This window comes from Bactrocera oleae, chromosome 6 (assembly GCF_042242935.1).
Source record: "Bactrocera oleae isolate idBacOlea1 chromosome 6, idBacOlea1, whole genome shotgun sequence".
Classification (NCBI taxonomy): Eukaryota; Metazoa; Arthropoda; class Insecta; order Diptera; family Tephritidae; genus Bactrocera; species Bactrocera oleae.
Genome location: NC_091540.1, coordinates 23,595,088 through 23,610,684, shown reverse-complemented (window position 1 = coordinate 23,610,684; position 15,597 = coordinate 23,595,088). Strand labels below are relative to the sequence as shown.

General features: G+C 34.0%; 1 protein-coding gene across 1 annotated transcript; it reads right to left on the bottom strand.

Moving 5' to 3' along the window:
• Positions 1-5,496: 5,496 nt before the first annotated feature.
• On the bottom strand, positions 5,497-10,436 carry Rich (Guanine nucleotide exchange factor subunit Rich). The gene is made up of 3 exons (XM_014245228.3): positions 10,294-10,436; positions 8,924-10,226; positions 5,497-8,861 (listed from the first exon to the last, which is right to left on the bottom strand). Exons 2-3 carry the CDS (start codon positions 10,212-10,214, stop codon positions 5,737-5,739), a joined length of 4,416 nt encoding a protein of 1,471 aa, XP_014100703.2. The 5' UTR covers positions 10,215-10,226; positions 10,294-10,436; the 3' UTR covers positions 5,497-5,736.
• Positions 10,437-15,597: the final 5,161 nt, after the last annotated feature.

Genomic DNA, 15,597 nt, shown 5'->3' with positions numbered 1-15,597 from the left:
TTATTTTTCTGTGGTCGTCGTAGGATTTCTGCCTTTTTTTATTCTTAAGTCTTCGTAATGTATCCAGTTTTAATTTTTTCCACTTTTTTCTTAATTTTTCGGAGATTTTTGTTTTGTTCAAACGGTTTACGCTGTCTGTTATTTTAAGGTTTGCTTTTACACGTTTATTAATTTGTTATATCTCGCTTTTTCAGAGATTGGTTTTGTTCAAAATGGTTTATGCTGCCTGTTATTTCAAGGTCTGCTTTTACGCGTTATGAATTTGTTATATCTCACTTTTTCAGAGATTTATGCTTTTCTTCAAAGCCGTGGAATTTTTTATTATCCTTTAGTTTGAGGATATTTGGCTGCAGTCAAGAGTTAGACCGGCTTGAGCCCCCAGTTATTATCGTTTTTTACGATAAGAGAAAAAAGAAATATGTTTTCACTACGCCGAAGTGCGTGTTCTTTATTCATAATCTTTAGACTAACTAGTTTACATAAATCTTAGTGCTACTTATACTATTGAGCTGTATCGATAGTTATCTGTTTACTAACAGATAGAACTATTCGTTTCTATTGTTATATGTTCTTGTCTCTGATATTTATATTTTACAATGTGTGTTGTGCATTTCAAGTGTGTTAGCTGATAGATATGTTTACACATGCTTATTTTGGTTTTATGTATTTATGTCTAATAAGTGTTATGTCACTTATATATAAGTATTTATGATATGTATGTATGTATGTACAAGTGTATGTTGAGACGAGAATAATGACCAATATTGGTGGACTAAGCCAGAATAGGCGAGCGCTACTGGCCAAGGTGAGCTAACTCACCACGCAGCGCTCGTATGGGGACCAGCCCTACAGCAAAAAACGTATGCTAAGAAAGCGAAATTTGTAATGCGGCTCATTGCCATTAGGGTTACGTGCGCATTCCACACGGTATCCCACGAAGCAGTCGGAATCATAGCGGGCATCATTCCGCCAGAGATAATGGCCATGGAACTCAAACGAGTATATGACAGGTCCAAAAGTCTGGGCAGGCGATTATCAGTGGATGAGCGTAAGGATGAAAGACAAGCAAGCCTCAATGAATGGCAGAAACGATGGATGTGGCAACAACAGGGACCCATAGGCTAATTAGAAGCGTACAAGCGTGGGTAGAGCGGAAATATGGAAAAACAGATTTCTACCTGGCACAGTTTTTGACGGGGCATGGATGTTTTAGAGAATATCTTTACAAATACGGTCATGACGACGAAACAAATTGTTCCTTCTGCGGCAACAGCGTAGAAAACGCGCTGCACATATTCTTTTCCTGCCAGCGGTATGCAATCGAGAGAGCCGATCTAGAGAATCTGACAATGGAACCAGTGATACCGGTGCGGCTTATGACAGAGTCGAAACTAGTGTCGGATAGAGTGAGAGCGTGGTGTGCTATAGCTCTGCAAGAGCTGAGAAGAAATGAATGGCAACGCAACGAAAGCAGAAGAATGAATGAAGAGTAGAACAGAAAGGCGTGACTGACGAGCCGAATGGCTAAGCTTGACCTCAGGATGTAATGAGCGGCGTTAGTACGTGGGCATGTCTTTGGCGGCCAATATGAATCGTGCATATCATCCGGAAAAATTACGGAATCTTATTAAGATTCCTCCTCCAAAAAAAAAAAACTAAATATAAAAAAAAAATTACAAACATTGTTCTACAAAAACAACAATCGTCTCAAGTAGTATAAGCCGTACACACACATGCCTATATGGCAGCCAAATTGGTGAAACCCAAATTTATAGTAAATCACACAACAAAAACATTTTCATTTATTTGACTTATTGATAAAAGTAAACGCCATACACATCTCCCCGAGCATGCGTTTGCCTACAAGCCTCTTTTCGCGACGATGGCAAAAGCTAGAAATCATAAATTGAATAAATTTCTGATGTTCCCTTTAAAAGGGGAGAGTGACAACCCTGCAAACCCACAAAACACAGAAAAAAGTGACAAAATTGACAACATAGTTCTTGTCAATTTAAAATATTTTACTATTCTACAATATTTTTCTATAGCCCGCAAAATTCTGCGTCGAGATATATGCATGCTCATACTCATACATTGCTCAGGGGACCAAAACCTGCTGTGCCAAAACTTTTGTCCGTCAGTGTATATATGTTGCATTTAGACAGATATACAAACATTATGCGTTCTTATATATTTTTTTACATGCACACATAATTATATGCATATGTGCGACCGCTTGGTCTTTTCAGATGTTATCAAAACTTTTAAAGCAAAGCAAATAAATATATGTATGTATATAGGTAATAATACAATCCTTACTTTACTATATATTTCAAGAGATTTTATGGAATTCATCATGAAATAGGTAAATTTTAACATAGATACTATATATATATGTCCTTGTGATACCAAATATATACAGATTATCTATAAATTTTATGTCGTTTGCGCATTGTAAATAAACGAATCTGTAAGGGTACATTTCTTAACATTGAAATAAGCATAATTTTTCTCATTTTACAGTAAAAATGCTCAATTCTGCTATTTTTTACCATAAAATATTGGTTACATTTATAAACTGTGAAACTCGTGATGAAGAATGATTGAAAATAATTGAAAATCGGATCAAAATGACTCAACGATTATAAAATATTGTTTTCAGTTCTTAAAGTGAATATCATCTAAATAATTGTTAAGCATCATCTTAAACATAGAGTTCAATAAAAATATTAGTTGGAGATCTAGTCTACTTTTATCATTTTCCATTTTCCAAGTATAAAATTAAGATTGATGAAACGATTTTTAATTAAATGTCTATTATAATAATAATATAACTTTTTTGCAAATTTTCTTCAAAGTGTTCCCAAAAAGTGAGAATTGTAATTTTGAAAATACCCCCACCGACAAAGCTGAACAAAGCGATTATCTAACGATATAATCCTGATATTTTGATTTCGGATAATCCAGCACCGACTTATGAGGGGCACCGCAATTCAATCATTTTCGAGATGGCCCTGTAACCATATCCGTATTTTTTAGATATTTTGATATTTCCCCATGAAAATTTAACATAATATTCTTCAAATGTTAGTTTTTAAAAAATATTTTAGCTGTGTCATCGAAAAAAAATCAATAAAATGGGCATTGTTTTATACGAATTAACCTTACTTACCCCTTTAAGTGCTAACAGCTGATATAACCTGCAGCACTATACGTTCATGTCTACGATTATAAAATATTGTTTTCAGTTCTTAAAGTGAAACTTTTTAATGTGTATATCATCTAAATAATTGTTAAGCATCATCTTAAACATAGAGTTCAATAAAAATATTAGTTGGTGATCTAGTCTACTTTTATCATTTTCCATTTTCCAAGTATAAAATTAAGATTGATGAAACGATTTTTAATTAAATGTCTATTATAATAATAATATAACTTTTTTGCAAATTTTCTTCAAAGTGTTCCTAAAAAGTGAGAATTGTAATTTTGAAAATACCCCCACCGACAAAGCTGAACAAAGCGATTATCTAACGATATAATCCTGATATTTTGATTTCGGATAATCCAGCACCGACTTATGAGGGGCACCGCAATTCAACCATTTTCGAGATGGCCCTGTAACCATATCCGTATTTTTTAGATATTTTGATATTTCCCCATGAAAATTTAACATAATATTCTTCAAATGTTAGTTTTTAAAAAATATTTTAGCTGTGTCATCGAAAAAAAATCAATAAAATGGGCATTGTTTTATACGAATTAACCTTACTTACCCCTTAAAGTGCTAACAGCTGATATAACCTGCAGCACTATACGTTCATGTCTAAATTTGTTTCTCAAGCCATCGGTTACACGGGCAAAATTTTGGGAGTGTAAATTAAAATTGAATAACACAGTTGAAATGTTTAGATAAGTGAACTAAGCCTCAGTACACATGCACACCACTTCACCTAATACAAAACTTTTTTTCTTTCAACACTGAATAAAGGGAAATAGGTATTTACATTTTTTTTCTGTATTGCGCTAAGTTCTTTGGTGGTTCTCGGGAGTAACAAGGTCTCAAGTGTCTTCACAACTGGGGAAAGGAGTGCTATCGGGCGATAAGACTCCTCTAGATTGGTCGGCTTCCCTGGTTTCAGTAGGGGGACCACTTTTCCCACTTTCCACATCTTACTTCTTCCGAGCCTAGATGCTTTAGCATCAACATATTAACTCGGTGTGGAAACATGGATTTAGACGATTTCGCCTTGCTGATGGCACTCTGAACCTCCTCATCTAAATAAGTAAATAGAGTCTTTTGGCGGCCTGGTAACACTCGCGCATTACTTCGGGTCTGAGGAGGCATGGTCATTGAATTGAATTTTAACCCGATCGCCGTGTCTCTTCGGATTAAAGAAGGCTTTGACAGAGCTTCCTCATACCAGTGGAGATTACAGGACTTCAAGTGCTTTACCCATTATGTCTGCATATGTTAATATACGAGTTGGACATCTCTTTATCTCTGCTCGACAACGGCTGAACGATAGAGCGTAAATGTACGTGTGAAATCAACTTGTACAATTGTACCATTAAATCCCGACCACTGTTCTAAGAACTATGTTGTTGTATATTTTATTGATGTTGTTTCCATGTGGCCTCAGAGTTCGATTTTTTGGTCAACCCTGGTTTAAAGTCCCTCACAAACAGATGTGTACGGTATAATTGTAGAAACCATTGAAAAAATTGATCATGACCGGCTCATTTATCTTTTCAAAATTATGTAAACCCACAGTATCAGCCTTTTTATTAAGCATAATATTTTTGAGTTATTCTATAAACATTTATTTTACTACATGTAGGGAGTCCATGATAATTATAATAATGCTAGTAAAATTAAATAACATTTGTTTTTGATGACAATTGCGAATAAAAAGATAAAATACATAAATATATGATATACAACAGAAATGCATAACTCTCATTTATTATGTATTTGCTCTTTTAGCTAATGCTATCATAAGTCATAATGAAATCAAGTACATATTTTCTGGGACCTGTAGTTTGGAAGTGAAAAGTTTACTACATCGGCGAGGACCTTAATGCGTCATGATTACGCTGAAATATTTATATATCAAAAAAATATCTGTTGCGTTATACTTGTATGTACTGAAATCAGTCGTCATACATAATAGAAAATACTGTAATTGTAGGAATGGGAATTATCCATCGATTCCTTCCGAGAGAAAAATTCCGACTACATGCGCATTTTACACTGATCACTGCAGGCTCAAAAAGCATGCAAACTGCCGGTTTTGGGACAAGGAACCAGAAACCTAGTTTTTCACAGCAGTCTGTAGATGTAGGATCAAAAGTTTTGGATCTTTACTTCCGAATAGGAATCACATCGTCAAAATAGCACCCAGCAGGATACTTGAATTTATCAGAGTGCTGGGCTTATATGAATCGTTGTACAATAAGATTTAGGTCGCGGTACAAGCCTCAATTTATTTCAATGTATTGGAGTATAAACAGATGTTTTATTTATTATGTTATTTAAAATTTTGTATTAAAAACTTTATTTATTTAACATTTTCTTAATAAAAATGATCTAACCTTTAACAACTAAATTATTCTAGGATTGCTTTCAATATAGACTTTAAACATATGCGAGCACATGCAATGTACTTTAAATCGGTTTAGTCAATACGTACGAATCATCTGCATGTAATTGACAACTTTTTGGAATAGTTTATATATTTACATGATTCTGCATGCACCTGCTTCATTGCGACCTGAATGCCCTTTCGACGTCCGTCTTAAATTATTGTTATTAGAGTTATTTGATGTATCTGTTGAGTCGTTGCAAGGATTTTCAGAAGGATGGTTGTCTAAGCCCCAGTTTGGATTAATATTTGTGATATGATTTGATTGAGCATGGTTATTAGAGTTATCCGTTTCGTTATCTGGAAGAACTCCTTGAGATGAGTCTCCCTCTTCAATGTTGTGGTGCACTGGAAATTTGACAGTAGCTGAGCTAATATACTGATCGAGATGATATATATGGGGTTGAAGCGATATCATAAATGGGCGGTAGAGGCATTCTCTATCAAAGGACCACTGGGTTAATCGTTTGAGAGCTCCGTATATTCGTTGACAAGTTAAAAGCGATTCCGAACGAATCATGACATTAATAATTCGGCCAATAGAGGCAGCATCTTGGAGCACTATAGACAAAACTAATGCGTAGTCAATGCAGTTTGCTTCAATAAACAATTGCAGCAAATAACGGATTTTTATACTTAATTTTTCCGAGACTATTGTCCAACTATTCTCGCTTATGGTCGAATTTTCAAAATTTAATGAGTATACACTTGGGATCTCGTCGTGTATGGCAATAGATGGACGGTAACGACAATTATCGAACGAAGCTTGAGAATTTGATCGGGATTTAATATAGTCAGTTATCTGACTATGCATATATTTCAGTTCTTCATGCTCCTTAATAGATGTAATATTGTTTTGTATTGTGTTTCCATTATTCATACTCGTTGGCGTATCCATTAGAGCCAAGCTGAAATAACCCGATTCCGAAGTTTGACTCGATGGATGCAACAAAAACGAATGTTGATTATCGGTCGCAAATTGCTTTTTTATTTGTGTATAATCCGTAGCCAATGACAATTCCGACTCTTCTGATGTTGGATGCAAAAGGGCTGGTGGAAATCTGAGTTCTTCATGCAAGCAGTTGAGTGTTTCCACGTAGTCATCGAGACGTGCCGACCGATCTGATTCTTGTGAAAGCCATGATACCAAATGAAAGTCGAGAAAGGCACTCATATAACCTAACTCTATTATCTTATGATTTTGTAATAATTTGCGTGCATGAGTTTGGAGAATAGTTTCGATGCAAAATATTTCTTTACGATCCTTTGTTGAATTAATTCTATCCATTTTTCGGCGAACCATCGCCGAGATTCCACTGTTTGGAAGCGATGATGTCGTTTCGTTTGGAATTGCTGTTAATGACGTTCCATTTGGATTTGATGGATTTGTTAATGGCGCTTGTTTATCCTTTTTCTCCTTAGGTAAATTCGAAGTTACAGTTGTCGAAAAACTACGCTCCCGTGCTATTGGCCCCAAAATCATATTAAAAACTTCTGCATTTTGATTAACTTGAGATTGCGATGGAGGCGCGATCTTCATATTTATAACCATTGATGAACGTGGCGAATCTATTTCATTTGGGTCGATGGCTTTAAGAAAGCGTATTAAATCTTTTGCGAGTTCCCATTTACGATTTTGAATTGCTATGTCCAGCAGCAATGTGGCGTACTGTTTACTAATAATAGATGGCTCCAAATTTTGGAGTATAATTAAAAAACTAGCTGCTGTTTCCAATTCCTCTGATTGCAAACATTGTTGAAATAGATCTTTCGGTTTTCCAGCTATTGAAAATAAATATGGCCACAAAGCTATTTCCGTTTTTCGCGCACATTGCACTATTGTTTGGAGATATACGGGAAATTCTCGAATAAAATCAAGAATGCTTGGTAGCAAAGCATCTGGAATAGGGTCCTTTGTTAGAGCTTCTTCCTCGAGAACTTCATGTAGTAATAACTCCAAAGAATGCGGAAAATAGGGTAGCGACCGACAAGACTTTGCTATTTCCCAAGCACTGTACCCAAGATTTCTTTTAATCAGCTGACGTAGTATTTTATGCAAATAAACTTGGGATTTTCTTTCCAACAAACAGAAGGGTAATGAAAAATGAGAGCTCGCCTCATTAGTATACAACGTAGTTTCATTATCTACACCTAATACAATCACATTATCAAACAAAATCACCAATGGATACAATTTCAGTGGAAATGATAACATTATTCGCTTTGACATGAACGTGTGTAATCGTTGGGGCGGGTCATCTATTTTCTCATTTAGAGGAGGTAAAATAGGAAGCCATACTCGCATTCCATGTGCTCCAGAGAACAGCCACAAACAATCTTGCATAGGGCTCTTTTCCAATGCATTAGAAAGCCAAAAACATTCAACACACGAGGCCAGGCAAGAAGCCATCAGTGAATTGATAACACTATTGCGAGAGTCACGTTGAATCATTAATATTCGGCCACACACATTTACAATAATAGTCTCCGCTGTATGGCTTGAAGTAGTCGATGTCTTCATGGTTAAATCATTTCGTAGATTTGTTATGGTCAACGATACAATACAAGCAGGGTGTATGCAAATGCTTTTTACATCTACTTCATAGGCACAATTGACACTTAAGGAATAAACATCGATTTTTTTTAACTCGAATAGGCTAACTATACCATCCGCTGTTAATGTAATTAGCTGATCTCGAAACATGTTCATGGAAATAACTGGAGCGCGAACCTGGATTTTATTACCATATTGATTATCGAGTTTACATTCCTCCGGATAACATCGAATCTCATCAGTACGATCCAACAAAGAATAACATCCCATTACAATAAAACCTTTCCACCAAAGCAAACCACCAGACACTACAAAATCTTTTTCCTGTGACTCATTACCAAACAATTTCCACTTTTTTGTCACCATTGAGTAATGTGCTAGTCCAGTTCTACCGGCAACTGCTAAATGGGTGCCCTGCATGTTAATAGCTGAATATCGTATTGGCCAATTATTAGCCGTATAAGTTAAAGGCAGTTGAATTACATTCCACAGTTTGCTTTCAGATAGAATGCTAGATATGTCAACGGACTTTTTCATTTCTATGCTATCATCTTGATTGCAATCAACTTTAGTTGGTTCTGTGCCGTTATTGGGAAAGGTAAATTTAGAGCCAAAATAAATTTTTTCGAGATTATCTCCCTGATTAACATACAATGTTTCATCACCTAAAGAAGAAAGATATTATTGAGTATATTACTATCAATTGTTTGCTATTTTATAGTCTTACCTTGTAATAAAACATGCGAATGTGAAGCTATACAAGGATTCATTGACATTGTACTCTTAACAAAATTCAGTTGTAAAACATCATAAAAACTTGTATCGTTTTCATCGCATAACTCCATTTTTTTCTTGCATGTCATAAAAAGATGATATCCTTCAGTTGACCATTCTAACTTTGCAACTTGCAAAGGATTATGATGTTGCAAATCTACATGTAATCCAAAATCCCAATTCAAAGATGACATAAGTAATGATCCAAATGTACTCCAGAGCGAAATTCCACCTTTCTCCCAAGCAACTATAAGCACACAGCCATCCGGGCTCCACTTTAATTCGCAGACACTTCCCAATGAACCTGCTATTACGCTCGAATTTACAGATAATCTATGTGAAAACTCGAGACCTCCGGTCGTATCTTCAATAGCATATACTGACACATCGGAATTTTTTCGACCATAAGCCAATAACCGAAATTTGTGATTAACACTACAAACTGTGGCATCTTCAACGTCCGGCACCCAAAACCCATGCATGTTTTGTGGTTCAAAACGCAAATGCATTGCTATCAAAAAAGCTGCGCGATTATCACTGAAAACTGCAGCACATCCACCAATAAATGGCGAATACTCCAACGCTGCTATATACGAATTGTCTCCCAGGGGTGGAATGCTTTTTAAATTACAATTTCGATTGACATAAAATGGAATATTGCGTAAGTTTATAGAAGCATGAAGTGCCAAGGATTTTTCACCACTTTCACCTACTATATCCGCGTCCAAATCTGTCCATTGAACGCGGACAAGGTCACACTGATCTGTTGCAAAAAGTAATTCTGTAAGGCTTATGCAACATATGATTGTAATCGCAGAATCTAATTTAATAGAGCACGCTTCACGTATATTCAGTTTCGGCACATTTTCCTTTATAAAAAGTTCTGCTGAGTCTCTTCGCAAACTTGCTGTTGGTGGATCTATTTGTGTTAAAATTCCACTTCCATCTGGATCAAATTCTATGTGATATAAAATAAGAACTCCCATATTTGTTAGGATTGCTAATTGTCGTGAATCTGGCTTCCAAATAATAAGTTTGTTTTTCCCCAATTGAGCTATCGAGTCCTCAGCACGGCGATAGAACGCTATTGGAATTAAAGGGTTTGCGTACCAAATACCAACAAAATCATCACCAATTGCAGCAGCTAATATCTTGACAGCATCACAGCAAATGTGATTAATAGATGATTTCTCCCCTGGGAACTCCAGGCTAAGCACTCTTGGCCAACCGACTGTGAAATACATGATTACCTCGATCTTTTAAAAATGGACGTAAAATTATATATTAATATATTATTTATTCGTCTCTTTTGATTTAACTTACTAATAATTTAAGCTCCTATACATTACTAAACTTAAAATCCCAAACATAATCAGTACTTGCTAGTATTATAATATTATTTTTCTAATATCACTTATTATAGTAAAAAAGTAAAGAGAGAATAAAATTGTGAAGACAGTAATAATTAGCATTGCCACAGTTTCAGTTTTCAATCCCTAATCCAGGTTCCCACAGCTTAACTCATTATATAGATAAACGTTCAGTAGTAACACTAAAACAAAGCGTACTGACAAAGTAAAAACAAAAATAGAAAAAAAAAGTTTCCAAAAATAAATATTGAGCGCAAAGCCAATAAGACTTCCAAGCTAATCGCAATCTTTTATTTTTATTCGAATTTCTATGGATACAAATTCATATATAATTTAAGTTTGAATTATAATAAACCAATCTAAGTAGATTACTAAATTTCTGTGCGTTGACTAAGTTTTTCTAGATGATTATTATTGACAATTTTAAATAATTTTATAAATAAGCACAATTATTTTTTATGTATACTCGTATATTATTACATTTAATACCGCCATATGTTATTAAAAATTTAAATTGAATATTTTTGTGTATATTATTTTCCCCTTATTTACAACTTTTCAAAATATTTATATTATTCTATGCAGACATATTTGCATATTACATAAAAAAAATAAATATTAGAATTAAATTTTCTGAACGAATGGTATATATTTATTTGAAACCGAGCGCTCTTGCAACCAATGCAAATGCAAAAAGGGTAGCAGCGAGCTGTTACAAACAGGAACACAAAGCGTGACACCCGAACACAAAACCGAGTGACATGATCCCTTCGTCTTTCCTCGGCGTCTCCTCGTCCACACTAAACCGGCTGGGGTTACAAAAGAGTCTGTGTATGAACTGAGACTTTGACATGTTTTTATTTATGGGGCATCTCGATAGGCAAGTTAAGATTGCTAAAATTCAGTATTGCTAGCAATATTGTCAATGGAGACTGCACTTTGCTAATGTTTACCAATTCTTGTCTAAATATTGTGGCGAACACGAATACCAGAACAAATCAGAATCGACGATAATCTGCCAGAAGCAACTAGGCAGCGAATTCGTAGTTGCCAGAATGTTCTAGTAGCGAATTTGTGTTAAAAGTTTACTATAAAAGGGCTGCCGGACTGTGCAGCATGGACATTTCTAATTAGAGTGTTGCCGTGTAAAGAGCAAAAAAGCTATAAGCAGAGAATGTAAATGAATAGAGAAGGAGCAAATGTTAAATGAAATCTTTTTGAGTACTAATTTGTAATTCCACATGAGGGAACATCGAAAAAGAAATATACACCACACAATATGCGAAATGCTATAAATAGACACAACGAATATTCCTATATGAAAAATCGTTGAGCATACCTATTTAGATTTATGTTTTCAATTTCTATGATATGACAAATTTATAATTATGAAAAGCCTTTTGAATTAAAAAGGAGGATTACTGGTAAAAACCCCAGAATTCATAATAAAATAACCTATGATATGCAATTTTTCCAACTTTTGTATGTGCGTTGCGTAAGCAATATACTTATTAAACAAATGATAATAATAAAACTGTGGCTAAGCGGTTGCTTTAGCATTTATATAGGGGCTTAGGTCGTAAGCGTGAAGGAGTTAAGCTCAATCCGAATACGAGCATATGAGTTCGAATCTTAAAACCCATGTAAATTAAATTTTATTTAATTTTTTTATTTTATTAATTGGAGTCTAAGCATATCATAATTCAATTTCTTTAATAGCATATTTTACTTCCTGATATAATTAAAATATATCAGGAAAATATGTTCATATATTTAGGTTTATTGAATATTTCTTTATTATGCGTATTTACACAAATGTGATAATCACACATACATTCTTAAATACACGTACGCTGATGCTAGCTTCTTCTTGCCCCGCACAAACAATGGCTTTTGTCAACACTTTTTGCTTTTTACGAGAAGCAAGTTGAACGATCACAAGCAAGGAGGGATTGGGGCGCACTGCCACATAATTATTTCAGATAGTTTTTATTAATCGAATTTTTTTAAAATACGATTATAGGTATGAATTTATGTGTATTTATATATATATATATAATATTTTTATATTACGAAAATAATTCATAAATGCATCAGTATTTTTCAATACAAATTAAGCAACACAATAATATACTAAGAGTCCTCAGTTAGAACGCCTCTGTGTATGGTGGCAAGCCAACGAAATAACGGCGAGTTCGCGCAGACATTGTGTTGTTGAAAAAACCCAAATGAGGACTTTGTCGACAAACATACATATATACATATGAGCTCGCATACATATTGACGCCGAATTTTGCGCATTTGGCGGAGTTGACAAAATTTGTTTCAATGGACAATTTTGCGACAATGTCGATCGGCTTTGTTGTCTCGTTTGTCTTTTTTGCAGGGCTTTGCTGTTGAAAGTTGACTTATGCTCTTTTGAAATATTGCGATTAACGATTGGTCTGCATTTTCATAGCGTCGTTTTTAGATAAAATGGGCTAAATTGAGAAACTATGAAATAATGATAATAAGTAAACATATAAAAGTACTATGTGCAGTGAGCTTAGAATATATAGAAGTAATTAATGATTTCATATGAATGACAATTTTATATAAATTTTTTAATTTAATGCCATATAAATATAAATATTATTTAAACTCGCTAATAGGTCATGTTGCCAATTCTCCTTTCTGAAGGGAACATCAGACAAATTCTTCAATTTCTGATTTTTAGCAAATGTTGTGAGGAAGCAGCTTGTGGGCAATAGACAAATGCGAGGGGGATGGTAGGATTTTCAGTGGTGGCTGTGAAATTGTAAAATTGAATTTTTCTCGTTTTACTCAATTTTATTCATTCATTCATTTTATAAACTTAATTTCGCATATGCGTAGGAATTCTATATGAAAACCAAATTTGGTTTACCAGTCGCACAAAAAAAATAGCGCGGCGCAGAGTTATGAACGAGCGCACTTTGCTTTGAAGCAGACGCACGTTCCTTATGAATGAATTTGTTGTCGTTGTAATATGAAATACTTAGCCGCGAGTTTGCTGGAATATTATTGGCCGATGCTGGTGCGTCTACGTTTTTTTGTCACCTGCGCGAATGTTTGATTTTTTGCGAAAGACATATTGAGGGACATACATATGTAGATATGTGTACATTTTTTTTGTCACTTGCGCGAATGTTTGATTTCTTGCGAAAGACATATTGAGGTACAAACATATGTATATGTACATATGTGTACATATATGCATATATAAATACGCATAATAAAGAAATATTCAATAAACCTAAATATATGAACATATTTTCCTGATATATTTTAATTATATCAGGAAGTAAAATATGCTATTAAAGAAATTGAATTATGATATGCTTAGACTCCAATATGCTCGTATTCGGACTGAGCTTAACTCCTTCACGCCTACGACCTAAGCCCCTATATAAATACAAACGCAACCGCTTAGCCACATTTTTATTATTCTCATTTGTTTAATAAGTATTTTGCTTACGCAACGCACATACAAAAGTTGGAAAAATTCCATATCAAAGGTTATTTTATTATGAATTCTGGGGTTTTTACCAGTAATCCTCCTTTTTAATTCAAAAGGCTTTTCATAATTATAAATTTGTCATATCATAGAAATTGAAAACATAAATCTAAATAGATATGCTCAACGATTTTTCATATAGGAATATTCGTTGTGTCTATTTATAGCATTTCGCATATTGTGTGGTGTATTTTTCGAAGTTATATTTTTCGATGTTCCCTCATGTGGAATTACAAATTATTACTCAAAAAGATTTCATTTAACATTTGCTCCTTCTCTATTCATTTACATTCTCTGGTTTTACTATATATATACATACATAAGTATATAACACACTAACATAAAATCTTAAAAATCTTAATATATTTAAATATAAATATATGCCAATCACACCTTTCATGATTTAAAGCTTACATACATACATATGTATCTACTTATGTAAGTACAATTCAAATTCAAATCAAGTTATTATCATTTATCAGTAATAACATTTGCGCGCACTGCTCTATATGTACATACATACATATGTGCTTGACATTGCTACACAAATAAATATAGTTTAAAAAAACTAAAGACACACGCTTTTAAAGAATATCGAACGAAAATTTGAAAATAATTTTAAAAATTAACTTAAAAAAATAGTATATAAAAAATACTAGTATAATTGAGGAAAAGGCTTAGGGCGCTTTTTGCCATAATTTTCGTATATCGAACGCCCCACGCTTTTTCCTCAATTATACTAGTATTTTTTATATACTATTTTTTTAAGTTAATTTTTAAAATTATTTTCAACTTTTTCGTTCGATATTCTTTAAAAGCGTGTGTCTTTAGTTTTTTTAAACTATATTTATTTTCAACTTTTTAGTTCGATATTCTTTAAAAGCGTTTTTTTTTAGTTTTTTTAAACTATATTTATTTATATTTTATTATTTTTTAATAAATAGTAGCTGTAGCTATCTAAACTATGTACATTTTCGGACGAAGTATCACAGTATGTAATGTATGACCAATATATGGTATGACTCATCGTTATGAACTCGATTGTATTTCATATTTTCTCGGCTCTTTTTACCAGAATTCTATCATCTTATAATTGTGTCTTGCTAAAAATATAAATGAAATTTTTCAATTAATCATTTTAGACACAGTTGTATGAACTTGTGCTTGATGATTTGTGAATCGATATTATATTATTGGCGACCAACTGATAATGACGGCTCTTATGAAATATTTCTTAGTCGTTCCATTTCGTCTAACGCTTTGTTGTTACTTGGGGTCTTACCTGTCAACTTGGAGCAGTCAAGTTCTTCAATCTGAATGCCGTCCAAAGATCTGCACCGGCTAAGTGCTACATATGCTTGTCCAGCCGCAAACAGCCGAGATCCTAAATAAATGATTGCATGATCAACTGTAGAGCCTTGCATCTTATGAACAGTCGATGCCCAACTTAGGATTATTGGTAGCATTCGTCTCTCAGCAGTTCCATAGCTGTATTTTGCTGGAAATTAAATCGATTGTGGGTTAATTACGTGTTCACCATCTGAATCGAAATTAATACGGACTGACGGGATGTCTTCCGCATATACTTGGTCCCTGCGAAAATCTGGCCATATAATTTCTGTAATGAAGCCCATGTTATCATTCACTAAACCCTTTGAAACGTCAATGTTCGACCTTAACATCACTTTAGCTCCGACGAATATTTTCAATACATTAGGAAGA